Genomic DNA, 25787 nt, shown 5'->3' on the forward strand with positions numbered 1-25787 from the left:
TATTTATCTCACAATTCAGAAGTTCTCTTGTGTGTTATTGCTGGCAATTCTTATAGTGATACTCATTGGTCGCAATGGAAACAGCTTTCATATGATGTAAACATGGAAGTGGCAGATGGGCCTTGAACCTAATGCTTTCTGATTTCCTCTGTCCTGAATTTAGTCCTGTGATATCGATGAACGGCGCCCGTCGTCTGGTTAGATACTTCCGTGTTTACATTATATTGCAGCTGCACCCAATGGAATGGATAAATAATACCGTTTAATAGTTGACAGCAGTGACATACACGATAATCTGTGTATTGTGCGATGAATATCGTTTTGAACATCTCAAAGGATTCAGACAATTGACACACATAATGTCGATATGAAAATAGTAACGATAGGTTACACCAACAAATACCGGTTTCTGTATTAGACATTTTAAATGCAGGTCATAGTGCTCTCTGTGAAACTGAAAACTTTTCATGTTAACACAGTAATTTGCACAACATCTAGAAGGGTTTTGACAACGTCCATCGCAAGCGACTTCTAATCAAATTGCGTGCCCACAGAGTATCGTCTGAGTTGTGCGACTCAATTCACGATTTCCTGTGAGAAATATCACAGTTCGTAGTAAAACAGAAGTAATATCTGGAGTTCCCCAAGGAAATGTTACAGGCTCTTGGTGTTCCTAATCCACCTAAACGATCTAAGAGACATTGTGAGCAGCCGTTTTAGACTATTTGCTTATTATCGTTTACCGTCTTATAAAATCGTCAGATGATCAAAACCGATTGCAAAATGATTTAGACAGGATATATGTATTGTGCGAAAAGTGGCAATTGTTCTAAATAATGAAAAGTGTTAAGTAATCCACACGAGTAGTAAAATGAAACCGTTACTTTTTGGTAATACGAACCATGACAAAAATCCAGAGGCTATGAATCCTAGTATTACTATTACGAATAATTTAAATTGGATCGATCACACAGATAATGTTACTGGGGAAGCGAACGAAAAACTGCGATTCATCTCAGGACACTTAGAAAATGCATTGTCTATTATGGATACAGCTTCACTGTAGTTTCCATCCTCTTCCGGAGCATTGCTGTGCAGTAAGAGATCCGTATCAAATAGAATGAACAGAGGAATTGAAAGCTCAAAGACTGGCAGCTACTCTTATAACGGAAATGAGAGCTCGCTCGGAAAGATTTAAGTGTTCGTTTTTGCCACGCGAAGGGTGGAATGGTAGAGAAATAGCTTGAAGGTGATTCCATGAGTCCTCTGCCAGGCACTCGATTGTGAAATATACAGCAATGGCGTGTACTTAGGCGAATAGAATTAGCAATTTTAAATTTCAACTTTCACATCAGCAAACACAAATTTGTTAAGTGTATTTTAATAGTTTGGGTGCTAATGAGCTTAGCGTCGTCATAACTATTCACCACCAGATTCATTCAGATCCACAATGCAAGTTTGGTGTACGTTTTACGAGAAGCGTTAGCAACGCAATTCAGATGCGCAGCCACGTGCAGAATCCTGTGCGTTGCGTAACGCTAGTCAGTTGCAGTTTGCATCTCTGGTGAGGCGCGAGTCGAGTGCGCGATAACGTGCAGAATGTTGCAAATGGCCGTGACCTTGCGATACGGCGCCCGTTAATATGAGGAGCGCGCCGCTGCGGCCGCCGGCTCACAGCAGCCATGGCCCGAGCTTGGAGCGCGCCCTATGCAGCGCTGCTGCTCCTGTTGGCGGTGGTAGTGGCGCCCCTGGGCAGTTCAGCGACAGCCGGCGAGGTGGTGCGCACCAGGCAGGGCGCGCTGAGGGGCACCAGCCGCGTGTCCAGCGAGGGCCGGCCCTTCCACGCCTTCTACCGCATACCCTACGCCAAGCCGCCCGTCGGGCCGCTGCGCTTCAGGGTGAGTCGAGGCAGACGGAACTTACTTTGCGGATCCTACCTCCACGTTCCGTGATCTGTGAGGGTGGAGCATAAAGTACTCTCCGCCACACACCGTGAGGTCAATTTCCTCCTATAGACATAGATGCAGAAGACTATCGTACTACGTGTTGCGGAAGGTTGGTAGTTCTGTTTCTTGAGCTTCTCTTTCTCCCGTCGCGAGTTAGGTCATAGGCCTGTTCCGTCTTCTGAATTCGAGGACGCGCTGAAAATTAGTACCTCCAAAAGTCTTATGTGAAAATTCTTAACGTTTTATAAGTAGAACAAACAGTGTAAACATTCTACTCGTACATCGTTATGCTTCATGTCTACTTAGTTGCAGCCCTCTGCTGCTACAGTGCCCCGAATTCTTGAATTTAACACGGCGGGATGTAATCATGTAGGCGCGTGAGAAATAGTGTTCTGTAACCAAGTTTCGATTTCTATAAGAGTTCGTCCAGACATGGAGCACCTCCTCCTTCAGCAAGACAGTTCCAGACCACACATGAACGCTGCGACATCGTCAACAGTCCGACGCTTTGGTTTCACTGTCATCCTCCTCCCTACAGTCCTAACTTTGCTCCATCCTATTATCATCCTTTTCCAAAACTTAAAGAACACCTTCGAGGACTTCACTTTGATAGTGACGAAGCGGTACAAGCAGAGGTGACGTGATGGTTCAGTTAACAGCGTCAATCATCGACAGTGTCGATATAACAAATTGGTCTCTCCTGTGTTCGTCGCCAGGGTGACTATGTTGAGAAACAAATGTGTAGACACGAAGAATAAAGATGTAAACGGTTTTTAAGGTTTGTTTTACTTAAAAGGCTCTATGACTTTTCACATAAAAAATTCGGAGGATCCACTTTCTAGCACACGCTCATATCCAGCCATCCCTTTCTTAGCCTTCCCACGAATCTTACACACGAAGTATTAAAATTTAAGAACTTTTTGTGGTCTCGAATCTACCATTCTCTGCAGATGCCCTAGTGAACTTTGTCTATTAGACTTCATATCATTTATAACAGACACCCCATGTCTGCTCTTATGCCTTTCTTCGGTGAGTCGTTTTAATCTTGTAGAGCCTTTCACTCCTCTTAGAAAGATCGTTTCTTCCTCTTGCAGTCTACATTCTCGCGTTTTAGTAGTTTGTCAAATTTTAATTCCAAATAGGAAATCCAGGGTGGTCATTACCTCATAAAACTTGGTTTTTTGTGTCTTCCCCAACTTTATTCGTATTGTTCTATTGATCGTTCTGCATATCATTTGATATTTACACTGTCTGTTGTGAACGTGAAGTTCATTATGATAGAGTAAAATACTTCACACACAATTTGAGTGACGAACTTGTTTTCTTGTTTTGTTTCCTTTTATGAACTTAGTCCACAGTGGTTTTCTTCATTTGTGAGACATCATTTTTGTTTTTCTGAATGGATATTTTCATATAATATTCTTTAGAAATTCTATTGAGAGTGTTGATGGATCTTTTTAGTGAAATTTCGCTATCCTGTACTACTGTAAGGTCATCTGCAAAAGGATCTATTAAAATATGTCAAACTATAATCTCAGGCATAATCCAGTTTCTTGTTTCTATGGATGAACCAGGTCATAAATGTACATTTGTAAGTGTGGAGCCTTTGATTTATAGGTATGTGTTCTGATGTAGCTTGATTATTTTGTTCTTATAATCCGTTGAGGTTATTATTTCTTGTCTAATATGTTCCGTAAGATTTTTATATCTACATTCCCGAAGGCTTTCTCTAGGAATGTAAATGCGATCTTTTTCGCTATTGAGCTCGCTTTGTTTATATATAATTTGTTTAAAGTGTAAAAACGTTATCAATACGGTTCTCGCCTTTATGAAACCATTTGGTTCTTCGATAATATATTTTCGGCCTTAATTTGTAGACGTTATTTTTTTATCTTGGCATAGATCTTACACGCTGTATTCGCTAATGCTCTATAATGGCAATTATTGCATTCGTTTCCCTTTTATAAAGACAGACATCTACAAAATCTCATGGTTTTTGAATCTGGCGTCTTTTCCACTTCATGAATAAGTCGAAGCTTCAAAATAACTCTGAGTTTATTTTGCCACGTCCTGATTTTTTCTTTATTCATGGCCTCATTTGGTTCTTGTATCTTTACGAGATCGTCGTCGTATGTTTTACCCGTTCCAGAGAGCTCCTCCTCTCATATTCGGTGTTTATATTGTACGATCCTTTTACCATCTGGTATTATTTTAGGTTTCTTTCTCTCTTTCAGTTTTACTTAAATGCTTTATCATTTTGTAAGCTATAGACAGTCTTGTGCTTACAGAATTACTCCACTATTCATCATCTTTCTCCTGCCAAAGTTTTTTCTTTATTCCTTATCTCTTTAGATTCTTGTTTCGGAGACAGTGTTTTCACTTGTAAACATATTTGTTATGCTCGTTTCTTTTCCTCAGCTACTTTTTCATTATCTTGATTCATTAATATAAGACAATACATCTAGTTTCACCAGCTGCGACATAGTCGAGTATACGAACAGTGATCCAATACTGTCAAATGTTTTTCATTCCAGTCTTTGATCACAATATCAATTATTTTGATGATGACCGGCTTCAGTCCGTAATGACCATTCTCAGATCTTTTCTACACCATGTCCTAATGTGATAAGGCCATAAAGGCATCGTGAAAACATATAATCAGCACAGCATCGTCACATATATCTAAAATAAGGTGTAGAATAGGCCACATCGTCCACACAGTCATTATTGCAACTGGCTACTCAGCCATTAGCAATAATGACTGTGTGGACGATGTGGCCTATTCTACACCTTATTTTAGATCCATGTGACGACGTTGTGCTGATTATATTTATATGTTTTGCCGATGCCATTATGGCTTATCACTTTAAGACATGGTGTAGAAAAGATCTGAGAATGGTCATTACGGACTGAAACCGGTCATCGTCCAATGAATTGACGCTGTGATCAAAGACTGGAATAAAAAACATTTGAGAATACATCTAAATTAGAAATAGTGCTGCCAGTTGTTCAAATTTTCTCGGAATGTCCCAAATTTAAGCAGTGTTAAGAACTGCCCGGCGTGACGCTTATGCGGCACGCCGAATGTATCAACTTTACGGCGCTGCTAACAATTCTAAATGTAAACAGTATTTACATCAAAAATGCAAGACTACACGGAAGTTCCGAAGTAGGTTCTCTACGCGTCGGTAGTGGTACCTAGAAAGAATGTGCTGCACCACGTGGTTACAGACGGTTAACAAAGGGGACGTCTCAGTGCAAGACCGAAGTGTACGTTTGGAAATTACTCTGCAGCGTGGCTTCCATTCTGGTACTGGTATCGTCACGGCACGGTCTCCCCTACTGTGCCCCATGGACTTCTCTTGACGCGTTCATTACTACTGTATTTCCATTCTATGACTGATCGTTCTTCGCAGCCTCTCACTTGATCGTTTCGTGCTTATGTCTGTACTGGGGAAAGAACGCGGGTGGCAGGTGGCTTTTAGATGTGAATACTACACCCGTCGACGTTCTACGTTCATACAGTCCATAGATATATGACTGGTAACTAATAATTAGAAGATGCATCTGCTCGTAAACATAGTATATAAACAGTTTTACTTAAGCTACATGCTATTTAGATATATTAAATATCTATAATAATGTTCCCACATTACCTTCTAAATCGTCTACAGAAAATGCAAAGCATATCATTCTTTATCGTGTGTTTGTTTATTCATATCTAACTTGTTAATGAGAGATTATTTTTGTCTTTAAGATTTCTTATGTTCGAGCTTATGAGTCATGTCAGCAAAAATAATTTTACTTTCTGTAAAATATTTTTATGTACAGTTGTATCGGTGTACGAATGTTGTTCGTAATGTTTTGTAATGAAATACTTATCTAATCAATGAAAATTTAAGTCACGTTTCTCGAATTTCAGGTCGTTGCTCCACTGACACTTTAAACGAGTACTCCCTACGCCACGTTGTTCTGCAAGTTGTATTTGACAACATTAGTTAGCACCTATTCTGACTGTACGTTACCTCAATCCATTGAGAGTGTTTATTGATTAAAATTAAACTGTACCCTTTATATGAATTTACTAATAGATAATCACTCCATGAAACATACACATTTTGAGATGGGCTTTGATTACGTGCATTTTTTTAATTTTTTAGGTTCTTCTGAACACCTGTCTCCCAACTGCTGGCCTCGTACAGCTACGAACTTGTGCTGCGTGTTGAAAGAAAATAAATGTGTACTTATGATTGCGGACACGTTGCGTTAACTTTAGCAAACGCGTGTAATTACGATGTTCAGGAGCCTTGCAAAGAAAACTGCAGAAGAATATTTGCCTGGGCAACCATTTTATAAGCAATATTATCAAAGTCAGTGGGAGTTCGAATTACAGATATTTACAAAATCATGTATCCGATGATAAAGCCACATAATACGTCATCACAAACTACAGATATGCAAATCACACGAAGTTATACTTCTGCTGTAGCTACCAAATTCACTGAGAAAGTACAGAGAGCGGTAGTACAAGGTGTTGTAAAGCAACAACAAGAAAACAAGGATATCCGTTTTCGATAAAACCAGAAAATAATTACTGGACAGCCAGTAAACAAGTTACGATTCATATACACCACTTAATCACAATCTTACAATCATAATAAAGACAACTTATAGCTTTACATTTATGCAATAATTAACACCAAGAATAAAGACAGCTAAGCAAGATACTGGGCCCACGAAACACGTATTACTTTTGCTAAGTAACCCCAAGTCCTTGCCGTGAAACGACTAACATAAGTCTTTAGTGTCTGCGCATTCTTATAAAAACAAAATGCAGCATTTACAACTTCCTATTGAAGGAAGGGTAAACAGAAGACCATTCGCAATATATGTAATGAATGAGGAACATTTTCGTTACCAACTCCATCCCTCGCAGCGCGGTCCGTCCAACGCGTCTGAACTGATCTCTCTATCTGGCTCATCAAAAGTGTGACTCCCTGTTCATACAAGGCATTTATCTGCGTTTCCCACATGGGAAGTTCGCCTCTCGTTCCCTTACAAACATCACAGAAGAAAACCAGAAAACCTATGGCCAAAAAGTTTCAAGCTTCAGGAGTGCCGATAGAATAAGAACATCTTTGCATGTAACATATTTCGTCTGCTGAAGTAGTAAGAGCAGAATTATGAAGGTACTTTTTTTTTAAATGAGCAACAAGAAGTATTTTACTTATGAACATAACTTTTCAGGAAATGAAATGATGAAGATTATTTTATTTTCGACTTAGTCACCATTAAATTTAAAGAATTGCTCAGCTGTGGTACGAGCTTTGGCACCAGCTTTTGGATACCATCTTCACAGAACTCCAGCGTCAGTCCATTTAATCTGTCATTTACAGTTGCTTCTAGCATGTAAACATTCGCAAATCCTGTTTCATCGTGAAAGTTATGGAAAAAGATGAAAGTGTGAGGATGCTAGATGAGCACTGTAGGGGGCGGGGGAGGAGGGGGGGTGGCGGCTCCGTAATTCCTACCGAAATTATCCAGTTGCGGTCTTTGAAGGCACGCCGAAGCTTTAGAACCTTTTGGCAATACCTCGCAGCATTTATTGTCACACCTCTTGGCAGGACCTCTATCAGAAGACCGTCTTTACGGTCGCAGAAAACTGCGTGCCTTGATGTTCCATCTTTATGGCCGTTCTTTGAATCTTCTTACTTTTCTTAAAGAATCTGAATGATTTTACTCACTAGATTATCGTTTTTCTCTGGAGTGCAATAAGCAATCCATGTTTCATCACCAGTCACAATGTCACTGAAGAACTAATCACCATAGTTAGCGTTCTAAAAAGGACAAAGAATTTGGCAAAAGCCTTGTCCGATGTTCGCCCATGAACATTCTTGGGACCCATCTGGAACACATTTTTTGTACTGAAGTTTGTCAGTAGCAATCGATTATGTTACTTATCTTGAAACTTGACGAAAATATTTGTTCTCACGAATATTCTCATAAATTTTTGTGACAACTTTTCACCGATGACAGGCGACCTTGCAGACCGATCGTCAGCCTGAACATTCTTCCTGCCTTCCTCGAACCGTCTCCACCACTATACATTCCAGGAGATGGATCTTCTTAATGTTTGAAAACGGAATGACGGAATGCATCTAACATTCGGTGAGATTATTAACTGACATGACGGCGAACAATGCAGCACAACTGAACAACCTACAGAGACCCAGAATTGAAACTTACTTGCGGTATAGTGGGGGACCGGCCAAGAATAGCTGTCCTTGAATAGGCGTTTCCTGGCACCATGCGTGAACGCTATCCGTAATCGGCTATTACGTAAGAAAATGGGCAAGAGCCAATAAGTACGAAACACTCTCTGGTGGTTACGTAAATACTTCATTACGTATACAGATAGTTTATCCATCCCAGGAATCGAGAATGTCGACGATGTTCGCCATTGCCTATACTGGCAAAATGTCATTACCGGGAATTCCAAGACTTTCGTCTATGTTTTAACCTCTGTTTTCAATTTTTCTTTCGTAATTTCCCATTTGGTATTGCAACTCCTGAGAATAAGGGGCCTTAATAAACGGACAGGCAATCGCATAACAAATCACAAACAAACAAAATTGTTTTTGTATGATATACTTACAAATTAAGAATTTTCGGACATTGTTCTCTCTTACTTCTACTGTGAAAACTTACTGCTTGCCAAATTTCCTGCTTCTAGTTGAACGAGAAGCTGCCTATATGTTTGCATGAATGAGTATCATAATACGTGACGTAAATAGCAGTATTTTTCTGACTGCACTGATTTTCAAGCTTAAATGTTTTACACCGTCATAGGATCGTAGTACTTAGTATGTGACATAAATTGCAGCTTGATATATGTACCGCTCTTGAGAAAAAGGGGTCTCAGCAGTCGGACTGATAGATAGAGAGACAAACGGACCACATAGTGGTCCTATAAGGGTTCCATTTTTACCGCCTGACGTACGGAACCCTAAACACGACCCTCGAATTACAGTTACCTTCTAATGTAAATGGTGGCACAAAATATATGTAAGGACAAATGTTTCAAAAGGCTCTAAGCGCTATGGATCTTAACATCTGAGGTCATCAGTCCCCTAGACTTAGAACTACTTAAACCTAGCTAACCTAAGGACATCACACACATCCATGCCCGAGGCAGGATTCGAACCTGCGACCGCAGCAGCAGCGCGGTTCCAGACTGAAGCGCATAGAATCGCTCGGTCACAGCGGCCGGCCATATATTAGGAAGTTTAATTCTACCACAGCGTAACATGGGATTATAGATTCTCATTATCATATTCATACTATAGAAGATAACATGAAATTTAATACAGAAAGGTTTTTAGAGTTATTTCCTTCTGCAGCAATGAATGTGTAGACCCCTAAATTGAATTCCGCAAAGACATTGTTTGAGACTGCATGAATCTCTCTGGAAATTGAGGTACCAACATCCGGCAGTGTTGCAGGTGCATCTTCGAACACTCTGTCCTTCAGATAATCCAAATAGAATTAATCATACGATATCAGACCGGGTCGTTTCTGAAAGTATTTGTATGGAGTGTAGCCATGTATGGAAGTGAAACATGGACGATAACTAGTTTGGACAAGAAGAGAATAGAAGCTTTCGAAATGTGGTGCTACAGAAGAATGCTGAAGATAAGGTGGGTAGATCAAGTAACTAATGAGGAGGTATTGAATAGGATTGGGGAGAAGAGAAGTTTGTGGCACAACTTGACTAGAAGAAGGGATCGGTTGGTAGGACATGTTTTGAGGCATCAAGGGATCACAAATTTAGCATTGGAGGGCAGTGTGGAGGGTAAAAATCGTAGAGGGAGACCAAGAGATGAATACACTAAGCAGATTCAGAAGGATGTAGGTTGCAGTAGATACTGGGAGATGAAGAAGCTTGCACTGGATAGGGTAGCATGGAGAGCTGCATCAAACCAGTCTCAGGACTGAAGACCACAACAACAACAACATCAGACCGGGACTATAAAGGGGTCGTTCCACACCATGACCAGTGAATGTTAAGGTGTCCAGGACAATCATCTGATCTTCGAACGTCTCCTGACAGAAATCGAGGTTCCTCGCTGTACGGCGTAGAGGGGCCCCATGTTGCATGAACGAGTAGTTTCTGAACATTCAGACGCATCGTGCAGCAGATGTAAATTCAAGTTCCAGTACCTGTCTGTATTTCACTGATGTGACAGGTCATTCAATAAGAATGGGCTCAATACTGCACTGTGCATTCATTGCGCACCTAACAGTGACTTTTCGTTGATAAAGTAGCGCAGCAGCTTGAGCTTGTGGATTCTCAATAGACCAATTATGCACGTTCTTTTTGGTGACGTACCCATGGAGATGGAAATTTTCCGCGTCACTAAACCAAATCTGATTTGTATCGACTGTTTCATTTTCAAAGAATCTGAATCATCCCATTTCCAAAAGGAATATGGCCACTTCACGTTACCGCCTTTCAACGGTTGGCACCGATCACTATCCTCTAGAGAAACAGTCGTGACATCCTGAGTTGTGCTGCATGTCTTGTTGACGTAGTGGGCTCCTCGCTGAAAAGGGTTCTCGCTCGTTCCACATCCTTCAAGGTTACTACTGAGGTCGGTCGTCCTGGAAACCCGTAGGCATCTCGTCTTTTCAAAGCAACTCCTCAACTTGTTGAAAAACGGGGAAAATATTACACAAAAACTGTATCAGAGGATGCTTAAATTTTGTCATCACAATTTGACTTCACTTTTTTCCCGTAGCCCCGCCGAGGAGTTGTCATTGCGGATGGTGCTGTGGTGTTCTTGGACCAATGTGCGCCTCACCACAACAATACGTTCAGAATTTGCGTTAAATGTCGTTACGGTCAGCAAGCACTGTTCCTGTGTTAGTGCTTCCACTCTGAAATTTGAATCGCGATATGGATGAGCGAGATATAGAATTTCAGAGTTACATTACAAGGAGAATCATTTACGACACATAATGAAACCACTGTAGACAAAGATTTTCTGACGCCTGTTTCCGCTACCCTGTAAATAACGCAACAACAATGATACAGGTATCTGAAGAATATACATCTCATTTAACGAGACTACATCTTCTACATGAATGTAAATTGAAAATTTGAATGAATTGTGACCTACATATTTGAACTAAAAGTTTAGTCTTGGCCCCGTTGTAAGTTGGCTGATACACGTGGTCGCCAGTGGGGGTCTCGTTTGTGGAGTAAGCTCGCTCGCCCAATAGTTATTGTACTAGCTTGAGCCCAGCTGAGATAGCGGCACCACAGAAGCAGGAGACGTTCTGCGTGCTCCGTTTCAATTGGTGAAATTCAGCTATAACTGTGAGGTGTGATTTTTCGTCTCGAAGACGGCGCAGTGCCCCTTTGGCCTTCAGTGTCATCTGAAGTCATGGACAGCGATTTTTGGCGCTCTGAAGGTTTGCTATACACTCCGTCTATGTTTTCCACTTCCAAAAAGGGAGCTAAAATGCGACGTCGTACAGCGGCAGCAATCAGTGCAGCAACTCCAGTCACGATCACAAAATTACCATCTGGACCTTTGTCATGTGCCAAGTGGAAGGCACACGAAGCGTTTGTGAAACGTATATAAAAATTTTGATTCTAAACGTTATTGTGGAAAAGTATCCGAAGGTCGTATGTGCATTAATGTTAAAGATATATACTTGTAAAATCGGATAGATTTGTTGATAATAAAAACTTTGTAGTCCTAAGCGTAACCAAAAATTCATACAAAATTTCTGTCTTCATTCATGTAGAAGGACTAGTCTTGTGACACACGATGAAAACTGCATCCCTAGCTGTCGCTTTCATCATCTGGAAACATAGCGTCCTCTGGGAGTATTCCAGGCGGACTGACAAATCACGTTATACTCCCAGCTATAAAAACAGCTTCATGAGTAATGATCAATAGCGGTCTATCTATAATCATTCGACCAATTCCAGACGATAAAACGTAGACTCTCGCGATCACATACCTGTATTAAATTTCACTTTCGGTGCACCAAATTATATACCGCTCGCCTCGTATCCGCCATCTGCCCACATACTCGAACCAACAACTTTAAATATGATCACCGCCTATGTTCGACGTCAACGTGCAATAACGATCTCTGACGGCAGGTGGAAGCATTAGCAGTGGAGGGCATATAGTGCATGTCGGAGGGACGCAGCAGTCAATACAAATGTTATCGTAATGCAGAAACTGAGATATTTACGTTACTTGCAAAAGGGTTTGATCATTGTCTTTCGGAGCGAGGATAGAAACAATTCAGAAACGAATGAGTGTGTAAATTGTTCGCGTGCTGCGTTGGTTGAAGTACACCTTGCATGGCAAAATGACACTATCCAAAACGGACGCCGAAAGAAACGTAATGCAGCACGTGCCATAGAGGCATATGTGAACGACGGCCGCGGAGATGTGTACAGGCGTGTAACTGTTGAGCAACAGACCGCCCAGATGAAACTAGGGCGCCGGCCGGAGTGGCCGAGCGGTTCTAGGCGCTACAGTCTGGATCCGCGAGACTGCTACGGCCGCAGGTTCGAATCCTGCCTCGGGCATGGATGGGTGTGATGTCCTTAGGTTAGTTAGGTTTAAGTAGTTCTAAGTTCCAGGGGACTGATGACCTCAGATGTTAAGTCCCATAGTGCTCAGAGCCATTTTTGAAACTAGAGCTACCAACAGTTCCTCCTCAGCTACCGTTCAGCGGACGTTGTTGCGTATGGGCCTCTGCAGCAGGACCCTTGTTCATGCACACATATTGACTGCAGTTCATGGGTGACAGACTGGAATCTGCGCACTAGTACCGGAACTGAACGTACACAGGATGGTGACATGTGACTTTCTCAGATGACTGATGCCGTTGGCATGTATGACTTGCACCCAAGTCCACCCCTACATTCACTTTGTTTCTCCTCTGCACGATGGTATTTTCCAGCAGGACAATGTAACGCGTCACACAGCTCGCAGTGTACGAGCCTTGTTTGAAGTGCACCAGGTTGAGTTTGCCGTACTCCCCTGGCCACCAAACTCCCCTAATTAGCCCCAATGCTCGGTGGGTCCACCTCTATCGGGCTGCTGGCGCCATGGAACCCCATCCTAGAAACCTATCCCAGCTGACCACGGCAATGGAGTCGTAATAGCTTCACATCTATATCGGTACTCTCCAGACCCTCCTTGACTCTCTTCCTGCTCGTCTCATGCTGCAAAAATTGGTTATTCAGGCTTTTGACAGGTGGTTACATTAATGTGGTTGCAGAGTTTACGCACCACATTGCGTTTTTACTCAAGTACTGAACAGACCATTTCCCCTGTAGTTTGACCCCCACATCACATGAACGTCCTTCAAAGAAGGTATACAAACCATTATGTCAACTCTCACTAGGCCGCATTTGTTTCCAGAGGCACGTTCAATAATTTAAGTGATGTTCTCAGACATCATACTGTATCGACAAGTCGGCCGGAGTACATAATGCTCACTAACGATTGAGAAAATTGCAACACCATTGGAGAATATTCCAAATGAGTTCAAAACTCGAAGTATTATATGTGAAAAGCGGTGCACCAACAAAATTCCAGAAGATTACAAACAAAGGAAGTACTGTATAATTGGACCTAGCAGCGCACTCATTTCTTTTTAACCAGAAAGAACATTGCTATCCACATCAGACAGTAGAGAGTAGGGGAAACTTGTAAGCCAAAGACAGTGTAATCCATCGACGCTAGAAGTCGCCACTTGGCATCTGAGTGTGTTTGACGGATATGACTGGTCTCCAGAAAACGTGTTGGTTCCACCGGGAAATTTTGCCTCGGACAGATTACACTCCTACTTTAATTATACGTGTGATGAACCAGTAGATAAAGCGCGTTGTAGACAGCGACGAGCAAGTAATAATCAAAAGAATATACGGTCGCAGCTCGAGATGTGTGGCATCCTGTGTGGATGGATGTAATGCATCGCACAACTTCGCGCTCACACACACACACACACACACACACACACACACAGGAACGAATATAAACACATAAACAAAAGTCGTTTGATGGAGTGAAGTTAAATGGCCAGATTCAGCACTCTTCCATGAACACTATTTTATCAGCGCGTTGGAGAGCAGTGTTTGTCCTTGGCTAATACACTGTCTGTTTGTCTTCTCACACAGCTGCGTGGTAACACTTGCGTAATGCGCGATACTGGCTGACCTTCACCCATGGCAGTGAATCTGCAAGACGTCAGAGAGGCTATATTTAGCACTACTCGCGCCACGTGGTTGCGTTAAACGTTCGTGTTAGTTTATGAGAAATTTAGCTAATTCTGGGATGCAAACGGACTTCAACTGGCAGTCAGGTTAAACGAGATACGCCACGGGTGTGCGAGAAAATCTGTGAGTTAGATATCCTAAATGTGGCCTATTGCCTTCTAGTAGGGTGATCGATCTAGATTGTTTACTTAGGTAAGTGACACTGAAACATGAATCTATTATTTCAAATATTGCAAAAAATTTGAAAAGAAAAAAGAACGTATTTAAGTTCCAGAAATTTCAAGGGAACAAAAGAAATAACGCATCTGATAACGCCGTCGTATCCGCTAAATTAATAGAAAGCGAAATAAACTTTACCTACAGAAGATATCAAATGTAACTGGTGGTCTATTATTCAGACGAAACATAACGTTCTGCTTATTGGACAGACTGCGGAAATGCGTGGCTATGTGCCGTTTTTAAGGAATTTTGCGGTCATACTCGTCAAAATAACTATTTTGGTTACGGTTGTTGTTTAGAAGCGGAAGTTGTAAAAATAATCCCATATATATAGTGGTACAGAAGAATGCTGAAGAGTATATAGACAGATTGAATAACTAATCACGAATCTAACTGAGGATAAAAGAAACTTCTGGCACAACTTGAGTGATAGAAAGCGTCAGTTGATAGGACACACCCTATGATAGTGGAAAGGAGCGTGGAGATGAAAATTGATAAGGCAAACTGACGCTTAAGCATACAAAAAGCGGGCTCAAATGGATATAGCTTGCGGTAGTTATACAGAGATGAACAGGGTTGCACAGGATAGACTAGATTGGAGAAATGCACCAAACCAGAAAAACAAAAATAACAACAGCGTCAATAATTACTCGTTCCTTTCGTTTGTGAAAGAATCAAGTTCATAATCAGTACTCTCTGAAGGCGTTTATACAGGGTGTTTCACATTTCTATAGGTTGCATAGGACCTTGTCCAGAAACGTCGTTCAACGACGCTACATAGCGTCAAAGTTATAGGTGCCGCCGCATGTAAATGTTGTACGTACGGGGTGATTCCGTGATGATGTTACAAACCTTCAAGGAAGATGGATAAATGTGTCAATCTGAGGTAAGTTTCCCTGGTTCGGAAAGGAACGAATGTCAAGTTACAAGCGAAAGACATTCCAATACCTCTCAGTGGAACAGACTTCCCGGCACTGTTGCTGCTAAGAATGTAGAGTATGCAACATTCAGATGACCAAGAGAAGAAACACTTCCTAGTAAACATGGGCTGTAAAATGTATACCAAAGGAGCTATGAGCACTTGTTCATCTTCGCTATCTCTTCTAATGAACAAGCTCTCCTAACGCTTGAGGTATGCATTTTAGAGCCCGTCTATACTGGACGTTTTCCTTTGTTTTGGTGCGTACTGCCACCTCTGAAGTTGCCTACCCTACAGTCTCAGCAACAACAGTACAGGTACATATGTTCCATTGTCGGAGGTATCAGAACAGTTTTCGCTTATATCTTTCAATGCGTTCGTTTCTGGTGAAGCGACTGTTACGTCAAATTGGTACAGTTACCCTTCTCCATCCTTCTTGAAACTTGTAACATCATCACGGAATCACCCTGCAGACACATACTTCACAGGCGCCGGCGCCTATAAATCTGACGCTCTGCAGCGCCTTTGAATGATGTTTCCATACATGGCTTCCCATCTAAGACTTGATCTACTAAGCCCCCTTTACATCCTCTAAAGTGTGTAAATATGAATTGTGAAACACCCTCTATAAAGAGAATCGGCCTACAAAACCATCCAGATGCCAGTCCTAACCATTTTACACGATATCTATTGGTACGTCTTCTACATCACGTAGGCCTATTCAGGATAAAACGCAGGAGCAGACTTGTGAATTCTGCTGTAAATATCAGTGAATACTCATTGACAATTTTAAGACAAGTAAGAAATATAAATGGGAGTCAACGTAACGGTTATTAGACGCCGTTCTGGAAACGTTCACCTCTTCTGCACATTTATAATTAGTAGATTTTCAGAGCAAAAGTCTAATTAAGTGTGTTATCGAATTTTCGTATTAGTCTGCTTATTCGGAAATACAGCGCGTCTTTAATATATTACGAAGTATGTTACTATCTAATGTCACCCGAACTACGTCTCGTTGCTCAAACTCGTGTAGTACCATCGGATTAACCTGACAGAACCACCGATAAAAAATTTTAATTCAATTTCAGAGGCAAAACCTCCCAAAACGTATATGTTATGTTACTGTTCTTTTTCATTTTCAGCCACTTCCTATACAAATGCCACTTATTTTACAGAAGAAATTACCATTATTGTGTTAATTAGCTGACACAGATTGACTGCACATATCCCTGAAAAACAAGTTTGTAAAGAGACAGACCAGTGTCTACATTAATCAACAGGCAATCAAACCCAAGGTAAGTCAAGGGAAAAAATCCGAAAAGCCCGTCGATTATGAACAGAGCCCTCACCGAATAGAAAAGAGGAGGTAAGTAGTGAATATTGAAGGTGTCACAATTATGGAGTCGTCAGGAGTTATTTTTTACCCCACACAGCCATCGTGAGCACCTGAGGACTTGGACTGTTTGGAATAACCTTTTTCCCTGGCTAGTCCCAAAAGTGTGTTCGTATGACTACAGCCAAGTCACTATTGGTTTCAGTCAGTTCATCCAAATATCTTAATGTAGCGATTTGTGGGGATATGACACAGGTAATGCATGTGGCAGACTTCTGTTTATTGATACGATATGGAGAAAATACAATCAGTCTACAATTGACATAGCTTACAAAAGACTCGTGCATTCAATGCTAAAACATTATTTAAGTGTGTGGGACCCATACCAAATAGGACTGATGTGGAAGAAGGTACGTATGAGAGGATCTGCAGTACGAATAATCACAGTCTTCTTTGACTCAGGGCAGAGCCTGAATCAAATATTGAAATATCAGACTATTGAAAATAGGTGGCGTATATTACACGAAAGCTTACTTACAAAGTAAGTAAGTATTATGTGAGAAATCTAGATATTTACCATGGCTGCCGACGTATCGCTGCCGTCGGCACGGTGTAGATAAGAATACACTATTTAAAGCGCGCACAAAACTATTTTAGATAAACGGGACAGGAATAAACCGTAACATTGGTATAATGCAGTTCGCAGTGATTTGCAGATGTAAATGTAGATGTCGTCGGTCAGCTTTCGTCCGCCTTGGTAGCTGCGCGCTCACCGCGACGCATTACTAACGAAAAGGGCCCGAGTTCAATTGCCCCTGTACAATCGGGGATTTTCTTTGTTAAGGGACTGGCTGTTGTGCTGCATCGCATCATCGTAATTGACGTTCCACGATTAAAATGGCTGCATGGGTACGTCCTGAAAGCCAGTTATTGAAACAACATAGAAAAAGTGCCAGCCATCTCATGGGAAACAACAACAACGGTGGTGGAGCCTCGCATTAGTCGCAGAAGGCGCCCTCTAGATGGTACCGCCTGGTTCCTTGCCTACGCTGGCCAGGACGGAGAATTAAGTTTGAGCTTTGCACAGCTGTCGCGTTTGCTGTTGTCGTGGCCTACTCTAGGTGTGGTAATGAGCTAGTATTTGATTCTCCTTTCTTACATATCTTATAGTCACTCTGTCATAGAGGAGTTATTAAATAAAGAACTCTCGTTTATATTACCAATAATTGTACTGTGCATTATGTTAATTACTTCCCAAACAAAAAGACAGTTTCTTCCTGAAGGATTAGGTCATACATGACCTGAAGTCAAAAATCACAAAACAATTTGCAGGAAAATCATATGCCAAGCTAATTTTCATTGGAATCGTGTTATTTTATGTAAATCTAACTCAAGCATGACAAAAGTATGCAGTGAGGAAGATCTTTACTTGCGTGTCTTGCTTTATAAATCAGGCTAAGGATCAGATAGGGAGCCAGAAGTTCTCCAAGTTTCGTCTAAATGTATATTTCTATATATCTAGTGAAAAGGTTACGCGTAAAAGCACAGTCAACTGATTATAAACTTGGATAGTCGCGTACACACCATTACATTTGAACGTTGTTTGGTACTAAATGTGTTAAACATATTTCCCCCTTTTAGAGGACGGGAGTTTTATACGAACGACTAACGTAACTACTACACCACTGATTTCAGTAAGGTTCATAGAGTTTCACCTATCCATTATGAACAAAAAACGAATCATTTTCTCCGCAAGTGACACGTATCATAACATTTTTATTTGTGTTTTCTGCTACTAGTCTGTTTTATTTGTTTTACATTTAACTTACCATAACGCAACACGTTACGAGCGTGTTCTGCCTATCCTCAGCCATTTATGCATAAATATAACTGTTACTTAAAAATAAATTGTCTTAAACTAGGTTAAACTGTTCGTTGCTGGAGAGACTATTGGGGTATTTGGTGATAGGGTGACAGTAGCAGTGGTAGACCAGTGTTCAGTGGTGTCTTCCGTCCGCGTGGAGCTATGTCTGGTTTTTTATTAAGACTGATGTTACATGTGTGGGATGCAGATAGCTTTACATAATTGATTATGTTACGAAAACTTCGTGATATACGTTTACGTGTGACAGTTGTTCGTTTACGTTTCTGGCGTCCCAGAACTTCGTATTCCATCCTTGGTACAAAGGCAGAGCTGTTGTGTAATGTTACACTTTGTGCTGTTTATTTTGTCACTGTTTTTCGACTAACTCACTGCACAATTTTTGCCATATACATGTAAACACTGTACACTTAATACAATATGGCGACCTTGTAGCGTGGATGAGTATCAATTATCTAATTTTGCAGTTCAGTGACAATACTCAAAGTCTAGCAACGGTTTGTGTACATTGGCATATCTTATACCTATCGCATAAAACTAACTTAAGACAGCTGACTGAAGAGTTGTGAGTTTCTGAAATAGGTTACCTGACTAAGAATATTATTTCTATATTTTGTCTTATGAATGAAAATTTTAATTTCTCCCAAGTGTCATTTTTTTTTTACTTTTCCCGATTTTGTGAAAAATTTTAAGGTTATCTTCCATATTCAGAAGATGGCTTGTATTTTTTTTTTAAATTTGTGTTGTTAATCTGATTCGTTACCTTTATACAGTTTGCACCAGTCTATATGTTCTTCAAGACGAGTCCTCATTTTCTTTTTGTTTGGCCTGTATAAAAATTGTACTTGGCTGCAGGTAATTTTGAAAATGCATCAAAATCTGTATCTGACGATCTCATATTGTGAAAAAGCTTCATACGTTGGTTAATGTTAGTGCTGAAGTTGATTCTACATCTGTGTTTTTGGAGAAGCCTTGCTAATTTGTCAGGCATTATACCAAGGCACGGCATTTTTACATATTTAATTTCTGGGATGTTCTGAGTTGTGAGTGTAGTTTGTTTCTTTTTTATCTGTTGTGATACTACATTAATGAGCGAAGGATCACACTCATTCTTTATTGCAACACATTTTATGGTTTCTGTTTCTGGTTGGAGTTCTGTATGTTGAAGCGGAAATTCCTAGGCCCTGAAAAACATTGATCTACATGTAGCTTTCTTATTGGAGGCAGGTTGTGTAAAAGAGTATGGTGTAGTGGTGTCTATACCAGTAGGTTTTTCGTAAATACATTCAGGTTCCAAGGCCATTATGTCATACTAAGTGTAAAGTGCTTATATATAAGTGTAAAAAAATTGTGCAATGAATTGCGTCGAAAAATAGTGACAAAATGAATAGTACAATGTGAAATGCTGTACAGCAGCTCCACCAGTGTACCAAGGATGAAAACCCAGGCCTTGCGACGCCAAAATCGTAAGTGAACGAGTGCCACATGAAAAAGTGTACAACACAATCTTTCAGCATAATAACTGGTGCAGAACTGCCTGCATCCCACACAGGCTGTGGTGTCAATCGTTATTAACGAGACACAGGCCACACAAAGAGAAGACATCACTGGACATCAATTTCGGGTCGAACAATGCCCCTGCCCCCTCACCAAACACCAAATTCCCCAATAACCTCTCCACCAATGCACAGTAAACAAGAAGATCTGTTTAAATATAGTTTAAGATAACTTATTATCAAGTTAAGACTATCTGTGTACATAAACGCGTGAAGATAAGTAGAATGTACTCGAAACGCATTGCGTTATGTTAAATTACACGTACAGCGAATAAAACTGGTCAGATAAGATTAAAATAAATAATTAGTCTGCACTCTCATGGTTCCCAAACGTAGTCTGTGTGGTCACAATTAGTAATGTTACCCAACACATTTAGCATGAACCTCAACTATAGACATCACAAACAGTTCAAAAACGTACTCTTTGAAAAAAATATATCGTTGTCTGATAAAGAAGCAAATCGGCCCTGATACGAAGAGCATGGTTGACTGATTAGTTATGTACGACTATCACCGCCATAGTAAAATACTTGTCTCTTTGCTTGTCAGTTATTGGAAACATTAATGATGTATTCTATGAAATATCTGTCACAATGCTACGACCGTGTGCTATGCGAGAACATTTCTGCAACAGTTTCACTCTCAGTAAGGCATCCGAGTTTCCATAAGCACTATTCTTCACTATTCTGGTATCTCAAAGAAGCTTTCACCTTTACCAAGTGACACTCAATGAAACGCTATAAAAAGGAACGTGGGTGGGAAATTAGAGTCCCATATAGTTCAATAACAATTACATCAGGGCAGGAAATCAGTTTAACAAGTAGGAAGTAAATGTGAACGGTCACCCATCTCGACATTTGTGTAAAGTGCTTGGTGTAAACATGACACTGTTAAACAAGGATAATCCAACCGGAATGATCATACCAAAGACGAGCACGATACTTTAAAATACAGTGCCACCTAATTTTCTGTCATACTCTGGAGAACCATTGCAGCTTAGGTTCGTCATTCCAATTATTTTCACAAGAAAGACTAGAAGTAACTACACTGTTTCAGTCTCAAAAAAATCTTAGGCGAGGTCATTTTGAAAATAAATCCTTTTCATGGCACCCTGAAGAAGACCAATGAAAAGACTGTCGGAACTCCAGTTTCAATAGTGTATATAGTTTCCAAAAGACGCGTTCTAATGCACAAAAAGGATTTTGTTTAAACTGACATCGACTGTGGAAGCCTTGGCATTTATAATATTGTCAACCTGCAGGTAGCGTTCATTTCGTGACGTACATCTAAACGGAGAATACTGAAATCATAGAGAATATTTCCTATGTCAATGTACATTCATGCTAGAGAATGTTCAGCTATGCAATTCCAGCTGTAATTTGTTTACTGTTTCGTTTTTTTTTTATGAAATGTCGGTTTGTATCAACCTCACATGCAAGCTGAAAGCTATTCTTGCAAATATTTTGTTAGGTAATAACTTAGTCTTATTTTTTTTTAGTTACTGGACAAATCTTTGATCTCAGTTGGTTTCTGTCATGTATAGTTTTGTGCCAATCCAATCAATAACCAAAACACATGTAACTCGAACGAAAAATAATTATTCAATTTGAACAAAGGTTTTACTGTAAATATGAAACATCTCTGTGTTCCATAGGGGCTATCTATCCGTTTGCTTACCTTTAGTTTCTCTCTCGTGTTTAAAGATTTTTCTACGATGAATTTCATGATGTACGTCTTGGTAAGGAACTAACTGAGTTTCCTGCGACCCTGATACCATCACTTTGATGTCTTTATGAAAGAGCTCATCTTATTCTTTACCGACATTACTCAAATTACCAGGGAAGAAACCAAGGTGACAGTTCTAGAAGTAAAAGTTGAGGCTCATCAATCAGATGAAACTTTACGGCATGATGGCTAAAATAGAAATATGACGTGGTTTCTCTTTCACTACTGCTTAAGAACTTTGTTACAAATCCCATTTCACTCCGATTTTTATTTTTTGTTCCGAGTTGGAATAAAATAACCATTTTTCTACTGCCAAATTTAACAGACATGCATTCTTTCCAATTCTTTTATGACACACGAGGAAAATTCTCGCAGATATACTTGAAACATTGTCCATCTTTTGTTAAAGCCTTCACGGACTGTTTCACTAGCTTTAATTAGGCCCAACCTGATGTCGAGAGGTAGTACCAGAATATTTTTGAATCCACAAAGTTCTTTCATAAAACTTTTTTCTCTCAAAGCCTCAAAGACAACGTGACCTATTATCCCGTTTACTTCATATTATTAATTGAAATAGTGGAGTAAACCCGGGATAGACGGCCATACGGGAGAGACGGTCAACGCCCTTAGTGCTTCCACGATCCGCTGTACAGGCTGCCGGTCAGCTGGTAGTTAGTTGCTAACGTGAGTGGCTGTTGCTGCACCGGATGACTCTTTATTTCAAGTAAAAGTAAGTAATTTCCATTATTTTAGTTTTCAGTATACCATGAAATTGTTCAATATGCCATAACCTTTCAAGTGAAACATAACTTTAGTTTCAGGATTGTTTATGTCAAACTGCACACCGGTACGTAGATTTTGTTTGGGTTTACCTTCACCATGTTTGATGACGCGCTATGGCCATACCAACATCGGGATGGATGACCATCCCATAATCGTGTTATAAATTAAATTTTGATGGCATCGTTTTTTTTTACAGATGTCACGGAAAGAAGGAGACTATAAAAATGCTATTAATTAAGCACACAACACTGGTTATTCTCTGAGAAAAGCTTCCATGTAGTTTAATATTCGCAGAAAAACTCTTGAGAGAAAATTAAAGACGAGCTGTGATTACAAAATTGCAGTGGTTCCTAGTTCTTGTTTACGTCCAGCTAAAGAGTTACGACTTGTCCACCACAGAAAATAAAATGCAGACCCACGGTTTTCCCTTAACGAGGCACTGTGTACGTAATCTAGCTTATGATTTTGTTTTGCAGCTTGGCCAAAAGTATAAATTTAGTAACGAAAAGGAAAACCAAGTTAAGATTGGCTACAACAGTTCTTATCTCGACTTCCAGACCTAAGAATACGAAAATCTGAAGACATATCTTCGGCCAGAGTCCACGGAATAAATCGTGATGAAGTGAAGGAATATTTCAATTTGTTTTCAACCCCGATGGAAGAAAATGGTTTGCTCAGTTACCCGGGAACTATATTTAACGTAAATGAGACAGGCCTTTCGTTAAATAGAGACCAGGTGCTGTTGTAGCTGAAAAGGGGTTAAAAACCCTGTGATTACTTCGTCTGGAAAAGTAGACACGATTACAGTAACTGAACGCTGAAATGTTGAAGGTATTTTCCTTCCTCCTTCTGTTGTCTTGAAGGGAGTTAACAAAAAGAGAAAGGAGTGGGAGGACAACGTACCAGCGGGAAGTAAAGCTGTCGTGTCAAAGAAATCTGCCTGCGATAATGTTCTGATCCTTTTTGAATCGCTAAGGGATCACTTTGGGCCTCGCTAACTTCATGGAACAGTTACGCTAATTTTGAATGGCCATACATCACAAATGGTTCAAATGGCTCTGAGCTCTATGGGACTTAACTTCTGAGGTCATCAGTCCCCTAGAGCTTAGAACTACGTAAACCTATCTAAACTAAGGACATCACACACATCCATGCCCAAGGCAGGATTCGAACCTGCGACAGTAGCGGTTGCGCGGTTCCAGACTGAAGCGCCTTGGACCGCTCGACCACCCCGGCCGGCTGTACATACATTCTAGCTCGGTACAGATATTGAAATTTGCCGAGAGGAATAATATCATTTTAACATGCCTCTCCAGTCATGCTACCCATTAACTGCAACCGCTGGTCTGATCTGTCTTCAAATCTTTAAGGCTGTATGGTCACAGTGCCTTTGAAAAATGGCAGAGGAATTACCCACATCGGAAGCTAGGAAGATTCGATTTGTGCGAACACCTAAAAGACTGTTGGGGAAAAACTGCAACACCAGGGAACGCTACCTCTGGATTCAAAGCAACAGGATTATACCGGTTTAATCACGCTGCAGTTTCAGATCACGCTTTTAGAAGTGATCCAGAGAGACTTACAGGAAATGAAAACATCAACCTATCTGGCGAAACATTCCGTGAAGGCACATCGTCATACTTGCCACACTCCTCTGCTACAGCAGGTATCATCAAATCATCTAGGCAGAAACCCATGAAAAAAGCTCTGTTACACAAGCCGCAATCCACTACTAGCTACATCGAGTCTATTTCAGCAGACTAACGTGGCTAAAAATCCCCCGAAAGAAAAGCAACGTCACATGTACCAGGATATTCTACAGGACGAGACGATCTGCCTGGTTGACCTGTGATTTCAAATGAAACTAACCAAGCCACTCCTAAAAAAATTCCGAACAATATTTCATCTTCGTCAGCTAGACCAGAACCTCAAACACACATGTAGGCCTAGAAAAATTAAAGCTACTACCCTGACGTCAAAGGAAAATACTACAGAGCTAAAATTGAAACTTGACGCAAAAAGACGTAAAAAACCAGGGCTATTGGAAATAAAAACTATTCAAAAGGCTCGGATCAGGAAGGTTAAAGGTACTTCAGACTGATGAAGTACACCACAAGGAAGAGTCAAGTGACGAATTCCATGAAGAATAAAACAAGTGCGTTGGACGTGGGGATGACTACGCAAAAAACAGACAAAACCTGTAACGGGATTCAGTGCTTCAGGTGTAAGCGTTGGTAACCTGAATCCTGCATATCATAAGTTGATGAGTACAATCCATGTGGTAATGTAGCTTTAAAAAAATAAATCTAAGTCTCTAAAGTAAACACTGCTTTTCGTAAATTACGCTTAGTTCTAGCTTCAATTAATTGCATAATTGAGACGATTTCTCATTATTTCCTACACAAAACTATTGCGTTCCAACGAGTTAATAAAAATGTTACAAAATTCAAGAATTGTAAAATGCTCTTTACAAATGAGGTTCCTGTTAAGTTAAAATTTAAGTGCAATTAATATCTTTACAACATGTATTTTTTACATCAAGCTATTCAATACAAGATTTTAATGTGTTAAAAGTTTTTATAATTTTATATTTGATTTTAAAGTGTTTTGTCCGATACCCATCAATCCCTTATATGTCTGGCCATCTAAACCTGATTCTCGGATAAGATGGCCACGTATTATATATTTTTTAATAACTTTTAGGTAGCTATATCTTTGTAAACGAAGTCGACTTTTGTTTTTTATGAAATGAAAAGACAACTTATGGAAAGTTTCAGACTTTTTGTATGTATTATGTTGTGAAACTTGCATTTGAAAATGTCATGGCCGTCTATCCCTGAGTCATTCTAAGTGAAACATGTATCATTAAAATCGTTAAAAGGCTGTTTGTTAAATTATGAATGTTATCTGTTAGCGGTACTGAATAATTGGGTTTTCTTCTTATCTTATTAGGATTAAGCGTAGTATTGGGTTGGTGCTTATGTTCGTAGCGTTATTTCACACAGCACATACAAGTTACAGAGACTTTAGTCATCAGTAATATAATCTCCTTCTCTATGTAAAACAGTTTGACAATGCTGGAGTAGCTTTTCGATCCAATGACTGCAGAAA

General features: G+C 40.3%; 1 protein-coding gene across 1 annotated transcript in view; it reads left to right on the forward strand.

Moving 5' to 3' along the window:
• Window positions 1–1658: 1658 nt before the first annotated feature.
• The window catches only part of LOC126174796 (juvenile hormone esterase-like), a 110455-nt gene continuing 86326 nt past the window's right edge, over window positions 1659–25787 (forward strand). Inside the window, exon 1 of the mRNA XM_049921167.1 lies at window positions 1659–1898. Within this exon, the coding sequence (XP_049777124.1) occupies window positions 1683–1898 (216 nt within the window). The 5' untranslated portion in view covers window positions 1659–1682. The remainder of the gene's footprint in view (window positions 1899–25787) is intronic.

This window comes from Schistocerca cancellata, chromosome 3 (assembly GCF_023864275.1).
Source record: "Schistocerca cancellata isolate TAMUIC-IGC-003103 chromosome 3, iqSchCanc2.1, whole genome shotgun sequence".
NCBI lineage: Eukaryota > Metazoa > Arthropoda > Insecta > Orthoptera > Acrididae > Schistocerca > Schistocerca cancellata.